Source organism: Colius striatus, chromosome Z, assembly GCF_028858725.1.
Source record: "Colius striatus isolate bColStr4 chromosome Z, bColStr4.1.hap1, whole genome shotgun sequence".
In the NCBI taxonomy this organism is placed as follows: Eukaryota; Metazoa; Chordata; class Aves; order Coliiformes; family Coliidae; genus Colius; species Colius striatus.
In genome coordinates, this window is record NC_084790.1 from 36,304,640 (window position 1) to 36,332,195 (window position 27,556).

The following is a 27,556-nucleotide window of genomic DNA, read 5'->3' on the forward strand; positions in this document are numbered from 1 at the left end:
GTATTTTAACAGAAGAAGAGAGGTCCAGGTGATAAATGTGATCCAGGAGCGATGGAGAAGATGACACTGTTTTGCAATCAAATGCATGTGGGAAAGAAAGCATGACAAACATTTTTTAACTCCTTATGTTAAAAGGCAAGATTAGTGCTCGTATCTCGGCATTTATTTATTGCACAGTTTGATCTGCCTTGTTGAAAAGATCTGTGGGGTTTATCAGCCAACAGAAAGAAAGGGATTGAGAGAAGGATGGGTACTGCTGGGGCTATTACACCCTGCTTTGGCAAGGCTGACAGTGGAGGACACACTTACCTCACATAGCTTGCAGAAATCACTACTTACCTAGTAAACTGATTTGCTTCCAAAGTCAGACTTGAGTTTGGTGTTGTGTCACCTTGTTTTCTGCCTAGGAAGTGAAAAAAGTTGTGTGCTACACATAGAAGGACAGGTAAGACAGAAAGTGGTGGATGGCAGGGAAGAACGCTACAGGCATCACCTAACTTAATAGTAGGTGTTATTGCTGTTGTTGACGTTGTCTGCTTCATCTTTTATTTTTGTTTCTCATGCTATTACTCTTTTGGGAGATAGGGTCTGTGAAAGAAACAAAAATGTTTAAACAGCCCACTGTTTTCCCAGATCTGTCCAAAACTCAAAAATCTGCCTTCCAAAGAATTTTGCTGTCAAAGTATGTGATTGGGAATACAGTTTTAATTATTATTGAGTAGACTACCTTAAAGTGTATGTTTAGAATAGCTTGGTGTGTATTATGTACATCTTTGGCAGTCTGCTTTAATTGTTTAAGTAAGGTCATTCTGTGTCAGCTAATTAAAACAAGTTTTTTCTTTGACGCATTCAGTGCAAATGTTCAATATCTCATTCATTTAGGAGACTTTTTTGCATTTCTTTGCGAAAGCTGTAAATTCTATTTTGCCACAAATGGCATCCCGGATGTCTATTAAATTATGTCTGTATGAAGTGGTCCTGAGAGGAGATCTAAGTTCATTTTTCATTTTTTTTCTGCCATCAGATCTTATACACAGACTCCAGTGTTAGCTCTTGTAAACAGGGATTTTCTGGCACAAGCTCTTGTCAATGTGGGACTAAAGATCCTCTGACAATCTTGTGTAGTGTGAGAGGGCTGGAACAACTGCCACTTGATCTACGTGTTGATGTTCAGTAAAAAAAGAACAGGACAATTTAGGAAAAATAAAAGGAAGTACACCTGAAATATATCTAGAATTCAGATGGCTGGTGGGGTAATAGTTTTTAAAAATTGCCATGTATCTGCCCTGTTGTTGCTCCGCCACCATGCATAAGATGACTGAAACTAAGAATAGATCACAAAATATTAATGTGTTCAAAGAAGAGACTATACTGGGAATGTTTACAATCCAAGTTGAAATTACCTGCCTACCACCTGGAGACTGCTAATTCATGGGTGTCAGACATAATGTAGGAACTGCAGAGCTTTGCACATAGAATGAATTTGTTCTTCTGTTACAAAATGTGGAAAACATCCTTTTTTCCCATCCAAACTTTACTTAGCTGTTACGAGAAACTGTGGAAAGAGAGTGAGTTGTGATCATCCCCCAGTATTCAGGCTGTCTGTGCTTCCAGTTTCCCCAAAGAAAGCAGAGGCTGGTCTTTGCCACCCCTTCTTCTCTTGCTGAGCTTCACACAGAATCTCCCACGCGGTTACTTTTGAAACTCTGCTGCCTTTTAATCCTGGAACTCATCAACTGCAGCCTGCTGGCACACTCCCCAGAGCGGAATCTCTAATCTGCTTTTGCTGCTGTAACCAAAAGAAGGCTCAGTAAATCTGGTCTCTTTCCTTTTTTTTTTTTTTTTTTCCTTTTTTTTTTTCTCCCCTTCATCAACAGGACAAAAGGGGGTATATTTTCATAAAACTGTTTGCCAGGAGAAAAATTCTGATTTGATCTTTTGTGTTTCCCTTTTCTGTCTTTTTTCAAGTCTGGATCGTCATATGCAGACCCATCATGGACACCATAAGCCATTCCGTTGCAAACTCTGCCCATTCAAATCCTCTTACAATAGCCGCCTCAAAACTCATATACTCAAGGCTCATGCTGGTAAGTTTTCTCTCTTACTTTTTCAGTCCAGCAGCTGAAATAGTCCGTGTATTCTTGTTGCTGATCCGAGATGCTGGTTTGAACCACATGTTTTGTCACCAAATTTGGGTAAGATTTTGAAATGCAAGTCAGGGTTGGCCAGCCTACGCACCTGTTGGAGTCACTGGGAGTTTGGATAATGTTCTTGGGAGGACAAGAACTTAAAACAGTAATGAGTACTTCAAGAACATCTTACTTTTCTTCTATTTTCTTTTATATATTTTTTTTTCCTTTATTATTTGAACTTGTTTCTAAGAGAATTTCATTAGTTTGCTTGTACCATTGGTGTCCTAACAGATTGGTAGTGAGCTTTGCTCCACTATATGTTTCCATTTATATTTGTGCTTTAGGTGACTATGGGAAAAGGACTGTGGATTGTACCTTATTTTTTGTAGAGTGCTACATGGCTTTCATGTTAAAACCAAACAATGCAAACTTTATTAGTCAGGTCTGTGTGCAGCAGACTAGGAATTGCCCAGTTCCATTATCATATGTGGAAATTTGTCTTGCAAATCTCTATATTGCAGTATGGAATCCATGCAAGCAAACAATCAAGCAGACATGCTTCTGATGAATAGGAATTTGGAAGGAGATGCATTGCACAGGATAGCTCACCTCCAAGTGTTCTACATTTCATTAGAAAGTTTGAGATTCAGACGTTCCTCATGTTTATTCTTTGGTCCTAGACTCTTGGCACTATCACATATCATGCATTGAAAGGTTACCAGAAGACTGGAGTAAAAAACCATTGGCTCCATTTGTTACAGTTGCATTTTTGTAGTTAAAACATCAACAAAGTCAACCCTCAAACCACAGTCCAAATGTGCACTAAGATGCAACTAACAGAATATTGACCAATCTAAAAAACTGGAAAATTTGCAAGTAGAAGCTCCTGGAGCAGATGACAAAAGGCTTAAAAGGATGCTCCTTTATTACTTGTTTACATTATGTCATATACTCAGGTTGGGGTGGAGGAGGAAGATGGAAAAATGGGGAGAAAAGGCAGGAAAAATTTAAAGCTGTCTGCTGATTTTAAAAAAAAAAAGGACAATTGTCACCATTGATCTAAAGGCACTTTTCATCTACAGAAAGGTAGGAGTGATTAAAAGTTTCTTGTACTTCATTTCCTGTATTGATTTCAGATTTCACAGAACTTGTGCCAAGACCCTTGGATTGATATTGTGGATTAGTTTAATTTTTGCCAACCTCCTGTTGAATGGGGCCATGGCATTCTGTCCCTTCTAGGAAGTCCAACTGTATGCAGCAGTTCCAGATTACAGAGTCCCACATCCTATATGGAGGTGACATCGTTCTTTAGCTTTCCCAACCATAAAATAATATTTTCTTTATGCTAGGTACAGTTGGCCTGCTTGGTGTTACCTTGTTTGAACCTGTCAGACTTCTAGAGCCAGCGTTAGCATGCAACTAATATTTACTTCACTTTACTCCTCTTCATGTATGTCATTGCTTTATTTATTATGAATTCATGCTCTTGAACTTGATTAGTGGACATTCTTTGAAGGACCATGTTTTACATCTCACAACAACCCAATTTCATGGCTCCTTAGATAGTGCTTGCACAATGGCTTCTGTAATAGGCTTTCAAAGGCTTATGATCTGTTTCTGCCTCAGTCCATTTCTACCAAATAAACGCATAACAGAGAAATTGCTTGTATGTTTTTCAGTCAGAGCTTTGCTTTGTTTTGTTTTAAGGCAATCCTTCAGAAATCTATACTAATGAATAAACATGCTATGAATACTTTTCCTCAGACTCCCTAGTTTTTCAGTAGCACAGTTGTTCTCTGAAATTCTCTTTTGTTACCACTTTTTTTTGTTGCATGTCAATCATCTCATTATCGCTTTATTTAGAATTGGAAACTTCAGTCTCCTTGATTTTTTCTAAAGTCTCCCAGGGATCTTTAAAATTCAGTAAAATCCTGAAGTCTTTAACTCAGTCTGCCTCTGTCCCTCATTTTCTGAGGATGGGTCAAAATTCAGTGGGCTATAAAATGCGTTCTTCCCTGGTACCAGTCAGTGTTTCTGGCATTTGTTTTTCATATAGTATGTGCCATCTCCTTTGTCATGTAGACGAACAGTTTACAGTATCTCTAAATGGGCTGTCTGTTGTTTTCATCTGAACCTTTTCACCTGTTTTTTTGTTTTGGAGGTTTTTTTGCTTATATTTTTTGAGGAGCTTTTTTAGCATTTTCTAGTGTTGTTTTTTCTTAAGTAATGGCACTGGATGTACTGCATGCACATATATAAATAGAGATGTTAAGATGGAGTATTAGCCTTGCTCAGTTTCTCTGTAACCTGGAACATAATGCTTTGAGTACATATGGTATGTTGAGATCCACCATGTAAACCTTTATTTATTTGTATGTGTATTAATATCATTGTTTTATGAAATGTAAAAGGAGCAGTCAAAAGAAAGTGCAAAGGACTTCTCTTAAGTCAAACTGTAGCCTTTCCTCTGCAGTGAAACACATCCTTTCATACTGATGTCCACCTGAACTACTATGGCTGATATATGTATTAGTTCTGTCTAGGCTGCTTAATATGTAATCATCCTTTATTTGCTTTAATATCTTGTGGTGCTTTGAAGTTGGCAGTTGGTTAGTGCCTACTGTCATCCAAGAATCTCTTATATTTACAAAACATGAAGGTCTATATCTATATCTCACTGTTAGCACTGGGGGTTTCTTTTGTCTTTATATTATTCTGTTCCATTGAACAATTTGTTGTACATATTATACAAAAACTGTTTTATTTCCATTTGTAAAAGTGTAATATATAACTGATATTATATATTACAGGTGGGGGATGCCATTTGAAAGAATATGTGTGGCAATTCTTGTTTCACTGTTTTAGACTTCTAAGTGATCTGTTCTTTTTCAGATACACCAAAAGAGGCTTTTGAAGAGTTTGTATTTTGTCCCCATGATTAGCATAGCTCCTCTGGAAGACAGGGGCGGGGGTTATCTTTATGTAGGGTGGTTGTTAATCTTTTCAGGTGTGCTTACTCTGACTTGCTGCAATGCGTGTGTTTTCACATTCTCTTTTTGGTTCACTTATTTCCAGTGTTGGAAACAATGCTGTCTGAGAAACTTGTTTTGCTAAATTTGTTGAGAGACGGAAAACATGTTCTGCTTTGTTCATTACCAGAACTCTTGTTCTTCTGTTACTATTTATGAATACGTCACTCCCATATTAGTTTTGGCACTTTATGTAGAACTCATATGTGGCCAGTGTTACTCTTATACATGGAAGTGGCACTTCCAAAACAATAATTTGGCACCTGTATAATATCACATTGTTTGTGTTGGGACAGTTTCATTTTGTGTTCCAGTTGCCTCCATGCTTAATGCAAAGCAAATCTTGTCTCAGGATTTGTTTCTCCTTGTTTGATGTCTTTATGGCTCAGAATGTATTCAAAATTAAATTCACTACTGTTCATTACTTCTGTTCTTTCACTTCTTTCAGTGCTTTCTCATAACACACTTTCACATAGCATTACAGATGTGCACTGTTCTTGGTATTGCCATGTTCACTCCTGTAGTAAACCAACCTTGACAAGGTTACCAGTTCTACAAAGATTACTCCTGCCTAATGGCAGGTTTTTCATAGGGAAAATATGACCCCAAGTGTAAATTTCCCCTTCCCAGCATTTTTTTTTTGAGAGACCTTTGTTAGTATTTTGTAGTGTCCTTCTTACTTCATTAGTAATGATGCTGGATGTGCTGCATGCAGAAACAGATGACTTCACCCTTTCTAGCTGCTATGCTCCCAAATAAATTTGGAAGTGCTATAGTGAAGTGACTCCATCTTCATCCCAGAGTCTGTTTTCTTCTCATATCATGCAACACAAGCATGTTAAGAGTCTGGTCTCTGTTTTTTTGACATCGGTCACTTTACAAGGATCCGCAGTTGACAGAAAGCAATACTTTGGTCCTAAGCAGGTGTCTGTTCCTGCAGACTCCAGACTCTTCCAACAAGGAGACGTGCCTAACTTGTTCTCTTTGGAATCAGTCTTTTGCTGAAGAGTCCATGGGAATTTTGCTGCTGAGTTCAGTAAGAGAAGTATGGGGGCCCCATTTTGTTTCTTTTGTGAGCTGATGACTTGCCTGTATTTCGCTCACCCAGGTGAACATGCCTACAAATGTTCCTCCTGCTCATTTTCCACCATGACAATCAGCCAGCTGAAAGAGCACTCCTTGAAAGTGCATGGGAAAGCACTGACACTACCAAGACCCCGCATTGTCAACTTTGCAGCCTCACACGCCCACCACACCTCCAAGAACCACACTCCTGCTGAAGAAGTGGAGGACTCTAATGGTAAGAGGTGCCTCAGAGCAAGAATTTAATTGTCTAAGGTGCCACTTAATATTTTTATTACAAAAAAAAATATAGCAGGCAGCTTGCCCAAAAGCAGCTTCATTTTATCATTAAGAAAAAACAGAAGTTGCATCAAAACTAAGAGTAAACGTGGTGTTGTAGGAAGTGACCTGCCTTAGACCCTCACCAGTTCATACTACACTAGCTTGTCCTGTCACCAGTTGACTTTGGAATATGTCAGTGCTGGCTATAATTCTTAGCAGAGATTTAAATTGTAGATTTTCAAATGCAGAGCCTCTGTTGATAGCCAGTGGGAAAGGGATCATCTAATTCCACCCTTTCTCCTGAAAAACACCTCTTTATCTTGTTAGTAGAGCACTTCAGAATCTGAGAACAGTTTTCTTTTCTATGCTTTCTTTGAAAGCTGTTCATCCCTGTGTGCTGAAGGAGTATGTGAAAGATATTTGGGAATCAGCAGAGGAAGGGACACAGAAGATGCAGACTCATAGAAGAGGTGTTGTATGATATCACTATAAATAAAAGGTTCAGACCTGCAGATTTTTAAAGAACTGGGATGGATGGAGAGTGTATATTGGAAGAGTGAAAAAGATACGTTTTTTCCAGAAGTTTGAGAGGTTCTTGGGGATTTTTGTTGCTGTTTTGCTTGGATAATTAGTAAACTAAGAATGGAAGATAAATATTATCAGTAATCATTTTGTAGCATTTGGGGTCTCTCATCTTCCCTTCTTTCCTTTCTCAGCAGAAAAAAAGTGTGAAATGAGAAGGAGTCAAAGAATAAGAAAATAAGTTGAAAAATGGCAGAAAGGAATTTAAAGAAAATATATAATCATCATAGAAACTATTGAAGAAAAAGAGAAACATGAGTTACATTTTTGTGATTCAACAAGTCACTTCTGGGGTCAGAATCAGAATCTTATCAAAAGATTTTGACCAGACTATGTTTTGTCAAAGGATTGTTCAAAACAGTGCAATGAAGACCTACTAATGGAACTTTTATTTTTGCTAATGCTAGCTTAAACTAATCCAACAAGCAGAGTACATCTTGTGATGAATTCTCATGCTTTTTGATTGCTTTTAAAAACAGTGTTCCATTACTGAAAGTTTCAAAAAACAGTGTTTCCTTACTGAATGAAGTGGAGAATAATTGTCAGTGTTAGATGCAGTCTTCCCTGTGTGTTAGCAATCTTATGGTAGTGATGGTGTGTTAAGAGATTCAGGAGGACAATAGCTGAATTTAGGAAGAATGGTTTATTTATTCTTTTGCTTATCCCAGGAGCCTAAAATCATGAGTAGTCAACTTGAAATTCAAGTGCAGATCTCTGTAGAACATAATTTTACAGCCTTTAAGAACACTTCCGGAAAATATATAAAAGGATGACTTTTAAAAGTATTTAACGAAGTTGACTCTGTTACCTAGATCTGTAATGCAGCCTGAAACCAAAGCGAAATTTTTCTCAATTAGTTTGATCATCTTTAAACAGGGCTAACAGTTAAGTCACTTTGACAATAATAGAAGCCACCCACTGGGAAGCTACTCAGACAAGTGCAAGTGTTATAATAATCATATTAACGTTTTCAGGATTGCTTGAGGAAGGAATAATGTGGTTTAAGTATTTTTTTTTCCATTAGAAAGTTGGCTTCAGGTCAAGGTAATGATGGCTACTTTTATGATATAATTTATTTTTGTTTCTTGGGTGAAAGTAAATCAATGTTCCTGTGACCTAGGCCTGCAAGTTGTAGCTGATACATAGGACTAGATTAAAGACAGATCCCAACGTTAGGAGATGTGTTTCTGTGTGACAGGCACTATTCCATCCAACTGGAGCTAATATTAAGGAGACTTTACATGGTGTAACGTAGTTGGATTTTGATGATGTTGATGGGTATAAATAACCTGCAGTGTGGGCTGTGTTCAAGTTCATTCACTGACAATGCAGAATTGAATTAGGATTGGGGTGAAAGGCAGACAAAAGGATGCCTCACATTGTTATGAACTTGGTAGGTATGCAGCAGGCTAGTGTAATTAAAATATCTGTTCTTGTCTATGGATTAATATTGTGGTTGGAATAAGAAACAGTGCAGAATGACTTGGGGAGATTTGAGGAGCTAACAGAACTCATCTTGCCAATTGTTGAGCCTGGTAAAAATGGGGCAAAGGGGAAAGGATACTTGAATTGTAACAGAAGAGCACATATGTGAATAGAACTGTTCTGGGACAACAGCCGGGTGCAATTTCTGCTGATGTTTATTTTTTTCAAACAGAAATTGTCCCTTGAGGGCCTTTTCTTAGAACATTACTTTTATTCTTTTAGATCAATCCATTATTAAACATGCAAATATATTTAAATTTCTGCAATCCATCTCCTTTAGTTCTGTGTTGGTAGCAGCAGTCGTATCTGAAGTGTTCAACTGTATATCCTGGAAGTGGTTTGAGTGCTTGAAATACTTTCCATGGAATTGAAGTTAAAGTGTAATTGGTGCTGAACATTTTAGGTAGGCCCATCCCTGGCAACTACATTGACATTAGAAAGCATAAGAGCCACCTTAATGTTTATGCACCTTTCTCAGGGCAGTAGTTTAAGAAGGTAAATGTGTCAAACTTGGAAAGCTTTGTTGCAGAGACATCAACAGAAGAAGCTGCTTTTTGTATTGTACCTCTTTTTGTGTGTTGGACACTATTTTGATATGTAAGGAACCATGTTTCCTTTGTGTTTCCTACTCTAACTAAATCACTTTGGGTATCCTAGTCTGACTAAATCACTCCATTTTTTCTTTTCTTGGTGGGGTGATAATGTTTTGATTTCGAGGCTTTTTTTTCTCAGAAATAACCACAAGGAATCCAGCGTTGATCACCAGTACAACTTTTCTCTGTTTTGCATAGCACAGAGGCACTGAACTGTTTATGGTATGCAACTGTTGTTGAAGTGATAAGATTGTTATTATAGTAAAGTGTTCTTTTACTCCACCAATAGTTCACAGGTTTTTTTCCTCTTGAAATAAAGAAATGCTAGTGTTTGACTATTTATTTGCATTTGTGATACTAGCTTTTTTGTTTGTTCAGATTTACTTAATTGTCCTTGATACTGAAATGTGGTTAACCCTTTTGAGACCTTATGCTACAAAATTTGAGTGTGAATTGAAATACTACAAACTGCTAGAAAGCTTGTGTGAATCCACTAGCAAGATCTATTTCTGTGTTCTTTCACAGTCATCCTAAGAGTAAGAACTTACATTGGTATTACTCTCTTCTGAGAAGGGTTGTAGGGATTTCTTGATGATACTGTAATCCCGCAGGACAGTATGTGTTTTGAGAGCAGATGGTTTTCAGTGTTGCGCTGTGCAGGGTCAGCTCTTCTCCTGTTGACTTCAGTTCAATACAATGGAATCCCAGAATCTGCATTGTCAAGGCACAACATTAGGAGACTATGATCTCTTTCAGTAGGGAAGAGTTGGAAGCAAAGAAGAAACACAAAAATTGTGTGACTGGACATTAGAAAACAGGAATGAGAGCAATAGCAACAGGTGTTATCTACAAAGTGATCAACAGCTAAGGAGAAGGCACATGACAACACACTGCTTGTGTAAGCACTGCTGCTAGGTATGTTTCCTTATATTCAGGGGCTGTGGAGGTGGTGGACTGCTTTCCTCTTGAAAGCTGCAGAAAGGCATGAGTGCAATCTGTTGTCAGAAAGCCCATACAGCAGAATTACTCAATAGGTTGACAAACGATTTTGTCTTATGACTTCACCATCAACAAAAGCTTCTTGGGAGCATGTAAAATACTTGCCCTAAATTGCAGTGGCTAGTACTACTGCTTTTCTGAGTGAAAATAACCTATTTGGCCTAACTGCAATGCAGAGCAAAGTACTACTCTTTATTCATAGTATGGCTGGCAGATTTGGAACCTCATAAAATTGCTTGTATCATGGCTATGTGCTCTAATCCAAAATTGTATTTTTAAAAACAAGTTTGATTAAGTACATTGAAATATCAAAAGTGTAAGTGACAGACTAGACAGATCTGGACGTAACTTCTAATGTCTTCTCAGTCATGCTGCTATTGTACAAGATCGTTCCTTTTTAGTGGTAACTAGTTCTTGAAATGTGGAAAACAGTACACTTTGTGTGTGCCCTTGAAGCCCAATAATCATACTTTTCACTGTTGTGCAAACCAAACGGGATCGATCATTAATATCAGCCCACATCACAAAACACATGCAGGGTCAAAAGTAGAAGATTCTTTTTTTCAGTTTCTCAGTACATAGTATGTCAACATCTTCATTATATTTAATTACTTGCAGCAGCAAATGTGTTGAAAACTGCTAAGTGAAACACCCAGTGCCCTGTTCCAGCTTTTCCTGAACTTTAGCCTTTGCCAGTGGAAAAGAATTTTGCCTCATCTAGAGACTCAAGTATAAATACATCTGGTTGCTTTGCCAGAGCTAGGCTGAGTACAAAACTGCTTGACTGCAAGTCCGGTTTCTGAGACTGTTGTCTAAGAACTGTAAATCCTTTCCCGTGTTTCTGTACACTTTTTTTAAAAGTCAATATTTCATTATCAGGATGTGTGCCTTCTATGCTGACTGACAGATGAAATCCTCAGAGGTGCAGAGGGCCTTTAGCAGGTTTGCTAAAGCAATTTTGTGTACTACTGGAATGAGAGAACAGTGGGAAGCAAGGATAATTTTCAACAAAATTCTCTCAGCTGGTTCCAATGAGGCAGGATTGTTACAGTGATCTAACTGAGACTTAGAGCCATACATCTTCTTCTTCCTCCTACCTTTCAGTAGAGAGGCAAGCTTTCCATATGCTCAGGCATACTACACTTGATTTTTATTTACTTTTTAATTCATGCCATAATTTGTGGCTGACTTATTTCTATTTATGTGCGCTGTTGCTCTTGATAAGGGATGTTTTTCTAACCTTCCAATCAGGGCACAAAGTTCTTAAAACCATCCTCTTCATCTTTGGTGCTGTTTCTCTCTTATTGTTGCTACTGTGTCTTAGTGTTTTATGGCTGCTGCTGTTTGTGGAAGACCACAAGGGTCAGAGTCCTCACAGCCCAGAAACCTTGTATTGGAGCGCAATAGCCTGTTCTTTGTATTTGGGTTGAGGTTTCTTTTTGTTGGGGTTTTGTTTGTTTGTTTGTTTTCAGGGGGAGAGGTTTGGCCACAACTCTTTTGAAGTTTGAGATCCTTTTATTTGACAATTGTTTAAGGAGACAGAGAGGCAGTAATGACTACAGGGCAAATTCAGGCAAAGCTTCAGTACCTAATTGCTTTAATTGCAAGGTGAGTTGGAAGGGATGGCATCCATGTTAAGGGTGCAAGATGGTGATCTGCATACTGCAGAACAGAAGATGTCTTTGCTTCTGTAGTTGCAGTCAGGCTGCAAAGAGCAAGCTACTTGTTCTGCCTGTTTCCCTGCATTTGTGACCCACAGAAGTAATGCTGCATGCTCACTCTGAAGTATCAGATTTGCAGATTACTTCTTTTGTCTCCAACCATGTTCCTTCTTTCCCTACCCTAGAGCAAGTTTCTGCTTTTCCCTCAAACTTTGCCTCTTTTTCCTTCCCAGATGTGCTGCCAGTGGCCATGCTGCCTGCTAGTGCTTGTTAAAATTCTCCTGTACTTGTTGGTGTGTCTTACTTCTTATGGTCAGCATTAAACTGATCAGATGTTGGATCAGATGAGAACTTTTCTCCATCAGATTGGCAGAGACTGATGGAACAAGTGCAAGGCTTGTTCACCTCCAGGTTTACTGAACAAACTCCTCACTGTTTCAAGAACCTAGGGCACGGGGGATGACCTTGTTCTCTGCAGCTCTTATGCACTGCTGTATAGTTATTTGTCTTTTGGCCTTTTCCTATGGCATGTTGAGAACAGTTTTGTGGCTAGTGGAACAGAGAGAGATGTTTATTCTGTCATTGGCTGTGCTCAGGGGGGTGTCAACTTGCTGTTCATTGTGCTTTTTTTTTCTGGTCCTGAGATTTTTATGCTTGAACTGGATGAGTAAAGGCAAAATTGAGATTCCACAGGATACAGGAATTCATGCAGCTGGGGAAGGTTGCTATCAGACTTTGTATGGATTTGGCCAGCATGCTGCGATAAAATTGCTATGATACTGAAAGACTTGCCTAGGGTAGAGAGAAGTTATTTGGGTGGATCAAGTAATAAATGAAGGAAGGAACATCTTCTGGATTCCTTCTGGGCAGACAGAAATGACCTGACTGCACTCATGGGGTGAAGAAAGAAATGTATCTAGGATCTTGTTGTTTCTTTTTTTCCTGAGGTTTTTGCTTTCTTTTGACTGTGATTTTTTATGTACAAGGTAGGTGATGCTCTTTTAGCTGTCATGTACTACTGCTGTCCCTAGAATCTGTGATCATACTATACAGAGTTAAAAGGATGCTATTGCTGTGAAGGAATATGGGGTATGACTTGCCCAGTGCTGTGCAAGACAGCATTTCTGCAGGCGATCATTCCCATATATGAATAGCCTCCTTGTGTAAGCTGACTGATACTCTTCCTGTTTATTGAGACTCTAGTTGCTTTCTAGTGATGTAAAATCTGCTAGAGGGATTTCGTGCTTGATGGAGAGGTAAGACTCCAGTGCTGATTTTAGCATCATCATCATGTGTCATCATCATCATAGTTGACAGTCCAAAGTTTGATGTTTAAGTATTTCCTAAGATTCCTAAGATATATAATTAGAATGGAACCTCAGTACCCATATATTGTCACTGTAATTTTAGAGCCAGTTTTAAAGCAGAATGCAAAAATGTAGCACTTGATAAAGCTGTATTTCCTTGCCCTATTCATTTGAAGCTTAGAAGCAAGTGAGCATTGAGGTGACAGCAGCCATGTGTTTGTGGTTGTGTTTCTATTAGTACAAATACATAAAGGGCCAGAGCAATAGAGAAGGAAATGAGGAGTGCTCCTGAAAAAACAACTAATAAATTGCCCTTTAAAATGAGAAGGAAATTATGGAGCATAATAGTATGAAGACAGTTTAGATACTGTTGCCAAAAAAAAAAAAAAAGAAAAATATTGCTTGGTACGTTATTCTCTGAGTGAAGAATCATTGCAGTAGGAAATCTTTGAAAATTCAGAAAAGAACCTGTTACCAGTAAGTTGTTTTGGCAGATTGGTTAAATCAGCATCTTGCTAAGGCTATTTCCAGGTGTTTTTGTGTTCTTCTCTCCTGTAAGTGCTCTTCCAGTTAGGAGGTTTGAGTTTAGCTGAAGAGAATAAGGAATAGCTTGGCAACTTTTTATTTTATGCGTTTAATGAAAATAGGTAAGCACACAGAGATTCCAATGTTTAATGTGTATCTGAAGCCTTGGTTTTAAGTGCCACCTTGTATTTAGACAATGGAATTTTATTACTTGAATAACAAATTATTAAGAAATTATGGGATTGAAACATGACCAGCACTTTGAACTCTTCACCCACTGTAAGCCAGTGGCAGGAGGTTCTCAGCCTGCAGTGTTCTTTAAACAGAAGGCAGGGCCTAAACAGAGGTGAAGAAAGATGAATACCAGAGCAAGGGGAGCAAAATACACTCCCTATGCATCATCTCTGTGTGGTAAGCGAAAAAAATAATGTGCAAAGCAACTAGTGAGGTTAGAAAGATGTAGTGGCTTGGCACTGATGTTACAAAAGTTGCAAGTGGTAGAGCAGTTGCTGAAAGTCGAGCTTATAATGAAAGGGTTGTGTGCAGCCTATATATGAATAGTAAGTGACCAAGTCACCTAAAGCACTGCAGGAAAATTGAATTGAAGCCAGGAAAGAAATTTTGTTGTGTGGAGGACAAATGAAAAGAGGGGATAACTAGAAATTAAATGGCTACAAGTGTTTCCTGACCCCTAGAACTGATTCTTCCAAATCACATTAGCGGAGCAGATGTCCTGCACTTGGGCCACAACAACTCCGTGCAGTGCTACAGGCCTGGGGCAGATTGACCAGAAAGGTGGCAGAAAAAGACCTGGACATGTTAATTGCCAGCTGGCTGAATATGAGTTAGCAGTGTGCCCAGTTGACCAAGAGGCCCATGGCATCCTGGCTTTTATCAGAAAGAAGGTGGCCAGCAGGACCAAGAAAATGATTATGCCTAGGTATTTGATACTAGTGAGGCCGCACCTCAAATACTCTGTTTACTTTTGAGCCCTTCGCTACAAGAAAGACATTGAGATCCTGGAGCATATCCAAAGGCCAATGAAGCTGGTGAAGGATCTGGAGAACAAGTCTTACGAAGAGTGGCTAGGAGAACTGGAGTTACTTAGTCTGGAGAAAAGGAGGCTGAGGGGAGGCATGATCACTGTCTACAACTACCAGAAAGGAGGTTGCGATGAGTTGGGGATGATCTCTTTTCTTTGATAGGACAAGAGAAAAAGGCCTCACGTTCCTCGGGGGGGGCAGGGGCAACAGGTTCTAGAACCCTCTCACCAAGAGGGTTCTAGAACACTGCCACAGGCTGCCCAGGAAGGTGGTGGAGTCACCATCCCTGGAGATACTTAAAAGTAGTGTAGATGAGGGGCAGAGGGCCATGGTTTAGTAGTGGACTTAGCAGTGAGTGGCTGGACTCAATTGTCTTAAAGGCCTTTTCCAACCAAAATGATTCTACAATTCTACAGAAGGAATTAATATGTTAAAATTATTACTTTTGTCTTTTTGAATGAAAATATCCCTTTGAAATTCTTTTGATAATACCACAAGAAGCTGCATAGCATATATTCTGGCCAAATTCTGTTCAGAGATAGGTATGCATATAACTCAAAAGGGAATTCAGACTTATAAAGAAACATGGATATAGTTCTTACTTCTGAATAAACAAGATAGCATAGTCCTGTGTGTCTTTCTGGTTGCCCTCTTCTGAGCCTTAGAAATACATGTAATATGCTTCTCACAAAAGCTGATGCAAAGTGATACAAAAAGTGGCCTTTACAGATAATGGTGAAAGAAATTCCTCCAACAACAAGTTTTTTTATTTTTTGGGGTGGGTTTTTTTGGTGTAAATACATTAAGTGCCAATTTTATTCCAGGGCTTTATTTTCTTTCCCCTGTGATTTCTCTTTTTATCTTTTGGAGCATGCAGAGTTTGTTGATGTTGCATCTTGTTTGCAACAACTTAGAAAAGTTTTTTATTAGAATTTAGGTAAAGGAGTAGGCTGATATTCTGTTTTTAAACATGCAGTGAATAAAACTTCCTTGCACTGAATGATTCCCTGAGCTTCTTCATGAATGTTTTGTTTCATCCCTCTGAATCTTAGTCTCTTCTGTCTTCCCTTCAGCTTAATTTATTGGCAGAACATTTCACCCTCCCACATATTCTTCCTTCCAGGTCAGTGCTGCATGGCATAAAGTGAACAAATGTGTGTAGTTGTGACAATCTTTGTATGACACCCTGCTTTGCCACCTTCCCACTTTTCAAGCTGTTGCTATTCATGACTATATGGTATCCTACTGCTCAGTAGGAATCTGACTTCCTAAGTTCCACTCCTAGCCTTACCTTATGACTTTAAAAATAATTATTATTAGTTCAATCCTAATTGGCCACATATTTTGTGTTTGTTGGTATTTTTTGGTATTGCATCTTGATTTGATTTCACAAGTACATTTCTATCCAGAGGAAACCATGTGTCTGCTGCACACATACAATGGTTGATCTCTTTTGACTTGGACTAATATTTCTTTGTGCATATACCAAGAAAGCATGGCATCTTCATTTTTGTCTTCCACTGTTTCTTTCTGATCATTTAGCTATTCAATTTGTAGTAGTTTGCAAATACCATAAACTCACTTTCCAATGCCCTCAAACAATTGCTTTTCCAGAACAATTTTTCTCTTTCCTTCCCTATCCCTCATTGGGTAGGTATAAAAATGCTGTATTAGATGTGTCTGACTCTATGCACTCTAAAATGGTGAAGCAACGGTTTTATTTCCTTCCTTTAATAGGTACTTTTTCCTCTGTTTTCTCAACTGCTGCTCAGGTCTGTTACTTAGAAATGTCCAAGTGTATCTCTGTTCTGTTGCTGTTTGGTTTAGGTGTCTTGTTTTAATATATTTTCCTGTTGTGTAAGTTTTCATGGATAGCTCTGAAAATACCTACACATACTTTAAAAATCAGTTCTGGGTAAATTTGTGTATCCAGATCAGAATCTTTAGTATTTTTTTTTCTTCTGGAAAGATAGCAAATTGTTCTTGCTTTAGTTATCTGAAACATGTTGCATGCTGCAGAGGATCCATGAAAACTTGGATTTTCATTTTGCTTCAGTGGTGAGTTTTCATTGTGTATTTTTCCTCACTGTATGATCCCAGGGTATGCAGGGGTGTATCAAGCTGCATTTTCACCTTTTCATTGCATTGTAGTGGAGACTATGTTCTTTTGGATAAGGTAGTAATTTCCACTACTGTTGATAGACTCACTGTACCAGTCTTTGTGTCTTTACTCTGAATAAAAGTTTTCAGGGTGGTAACATCACTTACCAGGCATTTCAGTGTTTTAGGCAGTCTGGAAAGTAATTTAGATATGGCTGTGTTGATGTGGCACCATGTGGACAGTCATTTCTACTGGATTCTTTTCCACTAGTCATTTCCACATTTGGATATGAGAATGCTGTTGTATACTGAGGGTAAATTCTGTGGTGTTTCAAATCCATAGGTGCTGGTAGGGATTGCACTACTTGCTAGTCTTGTTATACTTCCCGTTCAGGTAGACTGTAGGTAGCCATGATATGTGACATTTCAAAATTGAAATTTGCAGCATTGCCACTGTTCTTCCATATTTTACTACATCAAATACTGTTAATTTTTTACCTCTTGGCATGACTGCAGGTGTCTTTCCTCTTACATCAGATCATCACATGCTGTTACCTTGCTTCTGGGGTTGTACAATGAAGTCCTTCCGTTCATTTTGGATAAAATTACTTTTAAAAATGGATCTCAGTATTTTTGGTAGAGGGTTTTATTGTTTGATTGTTTTAAATCAATCAGGGCTAAGTATTCTGTTTTCTTTCCTTGTATTGCATACATGAACACACTTTATTTTCTTGTATGCTGCAGAGCTGTTCAAAGCTTTTTTTTTTTTTCCCCTCAACGTGTAATCTGTACTGTCTGATGTTTCATTTTTCTTCTTTTTTTTCTCCTTCATGGTTTCTCTGTGCCTCGGTGGCTTACACAATAAAAATTACCTTAATTCTTCCTCTCCTTGTTTTAACGTTTTTCTCCTGCTTTCTGACTTTGATGTAGGCTTCTTCTTAGGCCATTTTACTTTTTTCAGACATGGATGACCAGACTCTTTTCATGCTCCAGGCCAAGGTTATTAACAGTTTCTCAGAGCACTCCCAACGCCTTTATGATTGGGGTGCAGAAAAAAAGACTGAAGTGGAACTTGTGTTGTGTTAAGCCACGACACAAACCAGTTCTGAGGGAAAAACTCATCTCTCTTCCTCCTTCATTCTTCCATTCAGGTATCCTGTATTTGCAGCAACACTGCCAAAAGGTGTCTGGCAGTTTCACGCACAGGAGCTCAGGGCTTCTGTAAATGCTAAAGCTTGTAAAAATCTTGGTCAACATCTTAACTCAGCCCAACACTGAAGTACACACAGAACTGTTTGGAACATAAGCCTGCTCTTCCAGCAGGAATAGAGGACGTGCCCATGTAGAAGTGTTCTGCCAGTTTAAGGCAGTACTGTTATTCCTTGGCTGTGGACTTGCCTCCCTAGTCCTTCTCTCAGCTGCCTGGCAAGCTGATTCTCAGAAATCAACAGAAGCCCTATACACATGTGTTAATCCTGAGTGTTTTTCTTCAGGGAGTGCTAAATCTTGCACTGCAGAAGGACTGCAAAATAATAAAAGCATTCGACAGGCAAAAAGGGAAAGAATGCACAGGCAGAACTAGGGACATGCAGCTACTATTGTTTAAGTCTGAGATACTCTGTGTAAGTTCTTCAGTGGCTCTTTTGGTTTTTTTTCTTCAGCTATAACTATCTTAATTGTAATAGCAAAATATACTAGAACTTGTAAGATGGCCAACATGAATCCTTCTTAAAAGAAAGTAAGAGTTCAAATAATAAAGGCAGAATTTGCTTTGGCTATTCCTGATGACAAGGAAAGCTACTTCGTATACTTCATGGATCTTTTTCCCTATGGGAATAGATGTGTAGCTATCTACTTTTACAGTTTCAAGGTACCAAATTCCACAGAAGTATGTAAATACCCAAATGAAAGTCTGAAAGCTGGAATAATAGACACTGGATGACAGAAGAAGTAAAACTAGTAGACAGTAAGTCTTCCAAACAACAACAAAACTTCCTTGTCCTGAAAATAGTAATTTTTGTATATTTAACTTTCTTAGCAGTGGATATCACTGCAGCTTTAGCTAGGAACCTTGATGATGTCATAGAAATTTTTAATGCCATCTTTCTGAGGAAGGGAACAGTAAGCTTCAAACTAGATTTTAATTAGTACCCTACAAATAATTGGACCTATTACACATACCAAAAGAGCTGTTTCCAGTGCCATGAACTTGCTTTTTAGGCTGTCATATTCTTGTCGGGAAATCTGCACGTGTTTTGAGCTTTTAGAAGCATTGAATCCAGTAGCTCAGACACCAGACTGCAGATATGCAAGTCAGCAATTCTGTTTTGAACTATGCACCATTTTGGGCCTCAAGGTCCTGTTCCAAAAGAGGATGAGCACACAACTGTTGCCTTTGAGGGAGAAGAGACTTCTGCAGAGGTTTTGTGGCTCTTCAGGCCTGTCCTGTGTCAAAGTAGAGGATGTGAGTGCTCTCTTTCAAACACAGGGAAAATAAAGCCTGGACATTTGAACGGGAGGAGTTGACTTTGAGCCCTCATGGTGAGCAAACCTGCTGTAGAAGTGGTAGAATCAAGAGATGGTAAATGCTGCATTGTAATCCAACCTAAGTTTGTGATGCTTGGTTAAGTAAAACAAAAGATATTTCATTCATTTCACCAGATCCTTTCATGTCTCTGCCTTTCTTTGCTGCACACCTAGTGATGAAGCCTGGGGAGCCTGGAGACATTTTATCTCTTGCTTGTATTTTGTTTGTGTGTTTGGGTTTTGGGGAGGATTTTTTTTGTTCGTTTGTTTTTCATTTCTCAGACATTTATAAGCCCCTTCTGTGGTACAGAGGAAAGAAAGTAGGCATTTCATTCTTTTGAAGACAGGTGGAGAAGTCCTCACACTGAGTGCTGTATGGGCCTGTTTGCCTTTTGTTTCTCTGTACTAATTGGTTAGAATGGATGGTGTTAAGTTCCCACAAGTATGTCTGTTAGAGAATTCCTACAGATCTAGCCTCAGGGAATTAAGCTTTGGAAAATGAAGTACCGATCAAAGGAAGAGGTGGCTGGTTGGTACAGTTTGTAACCGAGCTTCCCCTCAAGTACCGCACCCCGTTCCTGCCACCTTCTTCCAGAAAGCCTAAGAAAAGAGCCTTTTGTCTTCTTTTCAGGGAAGTTACACAGAAAGTCATCCATTTTTTATTCATCTGCCTTTATTTGTGCCATTCATGGGCAGCTGTGGGTTGTGTAGGACAAAGCAGATTAATTCCAAACCTGCACATTCAAGAAGTATATTGGGAAGGTTTCATCACCACTCTCTCCCATTCCATTTTTTTAGGGTCTAACTAAAGTATTATGAGTTTCAGTACTGAGATATCTCTGGACCATGTTTCTGTACATGCCATTAAAATAGTGGGACAGAGTTCTGAGGGACTGTAGAAAGGAAATGACTGTACAGATAAAGAAATACGTCTGTACAGACATCTATATAAAGATATCTTTCCCTCTATATAGCAAAACTTAGCAGCTTCTAAGGAAATGTGTCTCAAAAGTTTGCTTCACTGGAATTTATGATGAAATATATTTTTCCCCCCCATGATTACTTCATTTCAAACATAATCAGCTAGGAGAACTTGAATTTACCTTTTGTGAATACTGCTTCAAATGTGTCAAAGTAAATTCATATCATTTCACCAAGGTTAAGTTCTGATGTGGATTTCTTAAATAATTCCATGAATGAGTAGGGAAGAGTATCCATTTATTTTTACCTTCTTTTTCTTTTTCTTTTTCTTTTTCTTTTTCTTTTTCTTTTTCTTTTTCTTTTTCTTTTTCTTTTTCTTTTTCTTTTTCTTTTTCTTTTTCTTTTTCTTTTTCTTTTTCTTTTTCTTTTTCTTTTTCTTTTTTTTTCTTTTTCTTTTTCTTTCTTTTTCTTTTTCTTTTCTCAGACTTCTTTTTAGACCACTTTTAATTTTCAGCTGTCTTTCTTTTCCTTTCCAAAACAGATATAAAAACCATAATTGATTTTTATCACCTTTCAAATTGTAGAATACAGATTATTTTTGTTTGGATTAGATTAGATTCTAAAGTGCTGTAGTCCCTTCAGAAAGTTGGTTTCACAACATCTTGATCAACCCTCTTTAAAAGCCAGTAAGTGCTGGAGCAGGCCTCAGACCTTTTTAGATTTGTTTATCAACCTCAAATAACAACTTCCCTCTGTTTCTCTACAGACTCTTCATACTCTGAGCCTCCTGATGTTCAGCAGCAGTTGAACCACTACCAGTCTGCAGCTTTGGCCAGAAACAACAACATCAGCCCAATCCCACTTTCTGGGAGTGCTGCAGGACTGGAAAAAGAAGCCATCCTTAACTGTGAATTTTGTGAATTCTCCTCGGGTTACATACAGAGCATTCGGCGTCATTACCGTGACAAGCATGGAGGAAAAAAACTCTTCAAGTGCAAAGATTGTTCCTTTTATACAGGCTTTAAGTAAGTACTGTGTAAAATAGATAAAGTGAACTCAGGGTTTTTGTAGCGCTTGAAAAGACTTCTGAGATCTTTGAGAGCTGGCTGTAGCTAACAGAAACATGGCCACTGCTGACCAGGGAGAGGAACATAGGAAATGCCATGCCAGATCACAGCAGCATCCATGTAATCCATTTTCCTCTCTCCTACAACAGCTGGCACCATCTGCTGCAGACGAAAGCACAGTAATTCCTTGCAGTTGGTTTTGGAATCATAGAATCATGTAATCGTATAGATTGGAAAAGACCTTCACGATAATGGAGTGCAACCATAAACCTGACACTGCCACATCCACCACTAAACCATGTCCCTAAGCACCATATCTACACATGTTTTAAATACCTCTAGGGATAGTGACTCCACCACTTCCCTGGGCAGCCCTTTCCAGTGCTTGACAACCACTTTGTTGAAGATATTTTTGTTAATATCTAACACTAAATCTCCCATTGAGCAAGCTGAGGCCATTTGCTCTTGTCCTGTCACTTATTAACTTGGGAGAAGAGACTGACAGGTAGTTGTATAGTGTGATCATGCCTCCCCTCAGCCTCTTCTTCTCCAATTCGCTCTGCCACTTGTCATCACACTTGTTCTCCAGACCCTTCACCAGCTTTGTTGCCAATCTCTGGACACACTCCAGCACCTCCATGTCCTTCTTGTAGTGAGGGGCCCAGAACTGGACACAACACCCAAGGTGCAGCCTCACCAGTGCTGAGTATGGGGGGACAGTCACTTTCCTGGTCCTGCTGGCCACACGGTTTCTGATACAAGCCAGAATGCCATTGGCCTTCTTGGCCATCTGGGCACACTGGTGGCTCATGTTCAGGTAGTGGTCAACCAACGCCCCCAGGTCCTTTTCCTCTGGGCAGCTTTCCAGAAACTCTGCCCCAGGCCTGTAGCATTGGCTGGGATTGTTGTGACTCAAGCACAGGACCCAGTGCTGAGTTTTCTTGGACCTTATACAGTTGGGCTTGGCTCATCTCTCCAGCCTGTTCAGATACCTCTGTAGAGTCCCTTGCCCCACTTTTTGTTGGTAGTGTGTTTATAGAAACATTTTTTAATGTTCTGTTGTGGTAATAGCCAGATTAAATTCTTCTTGGGCTTTAGCTCTTCTAAATCTGTTGCTGCATCAGCTCACATCATCTTTGTAGTCCTCCTGAGTGGCCTACTCATTTTTCCAAAGATCATAAACTTTCCTTTTTCCCTGATTTCTAGTCAAAGCTGTCTGTTCAGCTAGGTTGGTCATCTTCCCTGCCAGCTCATCTTTAGGCATATGGGGATGGCTTGCTTTTACACCTTTTAGAGTTCCTTCTTGAAGAATGTCCAGCCTTCCTAGACTCCTTTGCTCTTCAGATTGCCTCCCAAGGGACTCTTGTCTACCAGTTTCCTAAACATACCTAAGTCTGCCCTCCAGAAGTCCGAAGTAGCAGTTCAGCTGATCCCTCTCCTTACTTCTCAGAGAATCAAAAACTCTATCATTTTGTGATTGCTGTGCCCAAGACAGCCTCCAGCTGTCATGTCATCCACAAGTCCTTCTCTGTTCGCAACAGCTCCAGTGGGGCTCCAATATACTTGCTGGAGAAAGCGGTACAGGTAGTACTATCCTTATCCTCAAGTGTGAAGATTGTCTCTACAAATGTAAGGTCATTTTCTGGTGCAACAAGCATGAAGCATGGGGCAATCAAGTGGCCTAGGGTTACAGGAGAATTTGTATCACCTCTCCAACGAAACCTCTGTCATGTAATTTTATTTCTCCCAACATCTACCTAGCTGAAATGCAAAGCATTATTTAGCATACCTGATAGCATACAGAGATGTTTCAGAAAATTCAATTAGATGTGCAAGATTTAAAAACTCAGTGCTGGGTGTTTGTTTGTGTGTGTGTTTTATCTGCTGTTTGGTAAGGAAAAAAGAAGGTCTGTGTACCTGTGCTGTTCATCGTTTCCTCCTAATATGCTACACCCTCCAGCATAACATCCTCAACTGACACAAGGTCACAAACTTGTCAAGGTCTTAGGAGAATGATTACAATAAGCAGTACAACTGGATAAAGTGGAGGCATTCTGTTAAAGAAAATGTTGAGCACAAACCTGAGAGAATCCTCGCAAGAGCTACTTCTAGTTATGTGTCTCTAGCTTCTACTGCTTTGGCCCCCTGCTGCCTCTGTCGTAAAATGTTGCTTGTGCTTTATATCTTGATTCCTATCTGTCATAAAGATTACCAGCAATTGCCAGGTCCATTCAATCTGTTCATGTCTTGCAAGTGCCATTTTCATCTACCTAGGTGAAACTAAATATTCTCAAGTCAAGCAGCATTTGAATATGTTCACTGTTGCATAAGGGAGTAGTGGCACTTGAGGATAGAAGCCTGCAAATACTTCTGAAGCTCATGTGTTACTCATGTGAGTAGCCACAGCTGAAATGCCATGTGGCACTGTGAAGACAAGGCGGAGTGGTATCTGTACCATATTACACAACACGTCCCTTATAGAGCTGTGACGCTTCGTCGTTCCCTGCACACCTCTTCTGACTGCTTCCATCTCTCCCTCCTGTTTCACAGATCTGCTTTTACTATGCACGTGGAAGCTGGGCATTCGGCAGTTCCTGAGGAAGGACCCAAAGACCTTCGCTGTCCTCTTTGTCTATATCACACCAAATATAAACGCAACATGATTGACCATATAGTTCTGCACAGAGGTAACAACATCCCTGCATGTATCTCTATCTGATGAGGGGAATGCTGAACAACACCTTGTCTTTCATACTGGTTTCACTAAATGTTCCCCTTCTCCACATGAGGAGAAGTAATGTTGGATAAGTCATCAGCCCCTGGGTATCTTTTGTTTGTTTTTTAAATGATACATCTTATTTCTTTCCTGTAAAATTGAAAGTTGGCCACTATTGAAACAGGGCAGATTTTAAATTGGTTTTAAGCTTTTCCTCTGGAGAGGTTAACAGCAATCAAACACCTGTTTAGCAAAAGTTGCCCTAATTTACAGCTCTGATCTAGGACAGAGTTGTTTCTTGTTTAAGTCCTTGTTGTCATAAAGGCCTTGCTGTCATGAATGCTCTGACATGGTGTATTGGCTAACCACGGAGGCTGCAAAATATGCCTTAATTACCTGCTTGAATTTTTTTCACTTCAGCATTCTTGAGATGAAAACAAGAGTGATCTCATTTTTGTTTCAAGACTCCCTTTCTTTCTTCCCCTCTCCCCTCCTTTTTTAAAGACAGCCAGAAGTGGGATTAGGGATTTCTATATTCTATTAACCGCGGGCTTGCTAGCTCAGAAGAGACAGCTGTTTGGGCTCTCTGGGCTGGGATTCCTGCCCATAGCTATCACACTTGATGCTTGTAGATGGTCTGTTGGCTGCTGAAATCCAAACCCATGTGTTGGGATGGCACTCTGCCTGCTTACAGGTTGGACAGAATTTCACAGTAGGGTATTGGTGATGAGCAAACACAAATTTTCATGCCATCTTTTTCCTGGAGGAGATCCTGGTGCGACAAGCGCTATCGTAATTCCCTGTAACATGTGACTTTTCAATGTTGGTAGCTTAAAGTTCTTATACCAAAGCAGTGACGTTGGCAGAGTTCATACTAATTATTATCTACCAGCAGGGCTATTATGAGGGAACATCTGGGAAAAATGACCTGTCAGTGATTCAGAAAGCACACTACAAAGCTGCCTTCTTTGGTGTAAGAGTTTGTTTTGTTAGATATGCCAGGGCCAACAGGCCTTTAAAATGGAGATAGACAGGCTGAGGGAGAACTGGGTGGGCATAGTTAGGGGATGTCCAGTTGCAGAAGTAGAAGAGCACTTCATGAGCTCAAGCAGCTGTACTGCTTATACAGAGCTATTTCTGACCAATTGCAAGGAGTGACACTGTAATCTATTCTTTTGTAGAGCTCTTGCTTCAGTTGCACAAACCAGCCTCTAGCCTTTGTGCTACTGAAACAAAGCTGACAGCAAAGGCGTGCCCACTAGAGCACTGGAAGAGGTAAAACGTAGCAAAAGAAATTTTAATGCAGATGGCAAAGAATCTCTGAGGCTGCTGAGAGAAGGACATCTCTGGCATCAAGTATCCAGGTAAAAAAGGGAGTTCTTCCTTAAATTTCTATTGGATGCATACATTCAGCTAAAAAAAAACCCCTCTATCATTGAGTTTAATTGTGTGGCAGCTGAAGTAGACAATTTTGATAAGATTTAACATGCACTGAAAGAGAGACTTGAGAGATGGTGAACATAAGTAGTGTGAGAGAGCTTTACTTTTTGATAACCATGCATGGGTAAAAGAAGGGCATAGCCATGAGCTGTGGACCAAGAAAATTAGTTTTGTAGTAGATGGAGTGGTGCCATTACTTCCAAGTTGCTGCGCTCCTCATCCTTGGTGAAACAGCATGTGCTTAAAGTGGAGAATATATTTGCTTCTTAAGAAGTGGCTATGGAAGCTGACTTTTACAGGACTAAAGCATTATGAATGCCTAGTGAGAAAAATTAGGCAAGAAATTTGCTTCCTATTAGGAGGGCAAATAGGAAGCTTCCAAGAAGCTTCTTCCATGTATTACCTATTCCTCATCAGTATAAAAGCAGTTCACCATCCCTTCTTTGGATATAGATGGAGCACAGACTCGTGATATGTGATCTGTAGCAGAGGACTGACACAGGTAGAGGTTGCTATGCAGATGGGTGACTAGAAAAAGCCGTCTCTGGTCTTTGTGATAGGCATGCTTAGGTAGAGAAGAGACAGAGGACACAGTGGATTCTTGCTGTCTAGCCAGCAGAAGAGCTATCCCTTAATTTACTCTGGACAATGCATTTAGTTTTCGTTATCCCTTCCAGCAGCATTCCCATCATATTTTGAAACACATTGATATTTTCCAGAGCAGAACACAATGTGCTAAGATTCTGTGCACGTTAAAATCATTGGGGAATTATTTTTTTTCTTCATTTAGCAATCATTTTATTATCTTCCTGATAGAAATAATGATTCTGATCTTCCATGTAATAGAAATCACACCAATCTCTCATGAATTGTAATTTTAAGATTAAAAAGTCACATATTTGAATTTACTTACCTCTACAAAGGCTTCATTGCTACATGTCCCGGTTCCTTGCATGTGGTTGTTTCTGCTGTTGTCCTTTGTACACACAGCTTCATTGATACACTCAGAATCCTTGTGCTGTGCTTGCTTTTGGCTACGGGAATGCAAAAGCTACATGTTCTGTGACCATTTTTGCAGGCAAAAAGGCATGTTTTCAAACACCAAATATGACCAAATAATTTATCTGTGTCTAGATTGTAGAACTGTTTTGTTTGTACTTGGCTTACTGTTAAGGGAAGGAAATAATTTGATGCCTTGCACAAAAAAAATTATGTCTGCTCTGAATTAACTGTACTGCAAGTGTCTAGTACATTAATGGCCTTTCATTTTGATCTGATCTGCATTAAAATTAGCCTGGATATTTGAGTATAATGGAAAGATTGGATTTCTCAAACCAAGATGATTCAGTTTAGGTGTTTATTTCATCGTTGTTTTTTAATTACACCTCTTACTAAATTGTTTCACAATTCAGAACACCTCTTTTTTTGTGAGGCATATGCCTTAGTCTTTGTTTAGACACTGTTGGACTTTGCAGAAGTTTCACACAGGATGAAGAAGCTCCTATCTCTTTCAATTTGTCTGTGGGGCTTTATGGTTTGCTCTACTTTTGTCAGTTGTCCAGATATGATAAGTGCATTCTAAATAAGTAATTAAATAAACAGAGCTTTTTTAGGAGGCTCACTGACATGAATGCATCATGTAAATCATCCCCTGACAGTGGAATCCCTCAGGCTAGAATTGATGTTTACATTTATTTTGCTTTTCTTGTATTATTGTGCAGCCTTTGATTTGGAGTGTGTGTGTGGTTGTGAGAGGAAAGGTTTTTGCCTATGTGAATTAGAGAATGCTGCATTACTTCAGACTGGTAGACTAAAAGTTCTGTACCATCCCATGTTTTAGCTTTTTTGTGCCAGGTGCTAGGAAAAAAAGTGAATTTTCAAGTATTTTAATTAGTATTAGATTATTTTTGAAATTGGAGTTTCTCTTTTTGAAAACCTTAATTTGCTTCTTCACTTTTGAAACCAGCTGTATCACTTATTTCAGTGAGCCCAAAAGTATACAGCTACAACAACTTTGTAAAACATTTTCTTATGACCCCAGAATAACAATTAAATTCTGTTGTCTCTTAAACCGTGTTCTTCCTTC

At 39.2% G+C, this 27,556-nt stretch overlaps 1 protein-coding gene across 5 annotated transcripts in view; it reads left to right on the plus strand.

The window, feature by feature from the left end:
- Positions 1–27,556, plus strand: part of ZNF462 (zinc finger protein 462) — an 87,776-nt gene that overhangs the window by 49,540 nt on the left and 10,680 nt on the right. For 3 of the 5 annotated variants that reach the window (XM_062019240.1, XM_062019243.1, XM_062019241.1), the window contains exons 6-9: positions 1,969–2,087; positions 6,270–6,461; positions 21,014–21,272; positions 23,865–24,001. In XM_062019240.1, coding sequence (XP_061875224.1) covers positions 1,969–2,087; positions 6,270–6,461; positions 21,014–21,272; positions 23,865–24,001 — 707 coding nt within the window. Of the gene's footprint in view, positions 1–1,968; positions 2,088–6,269; positions 6,462–21,013; positions 21,273–23,864; positions 24,034–27,556 lie in introns of those variants that run through there. The other 2 variants (XM_062019242.1, XM_062019244.1) reach the window with 2 other exon arrangements.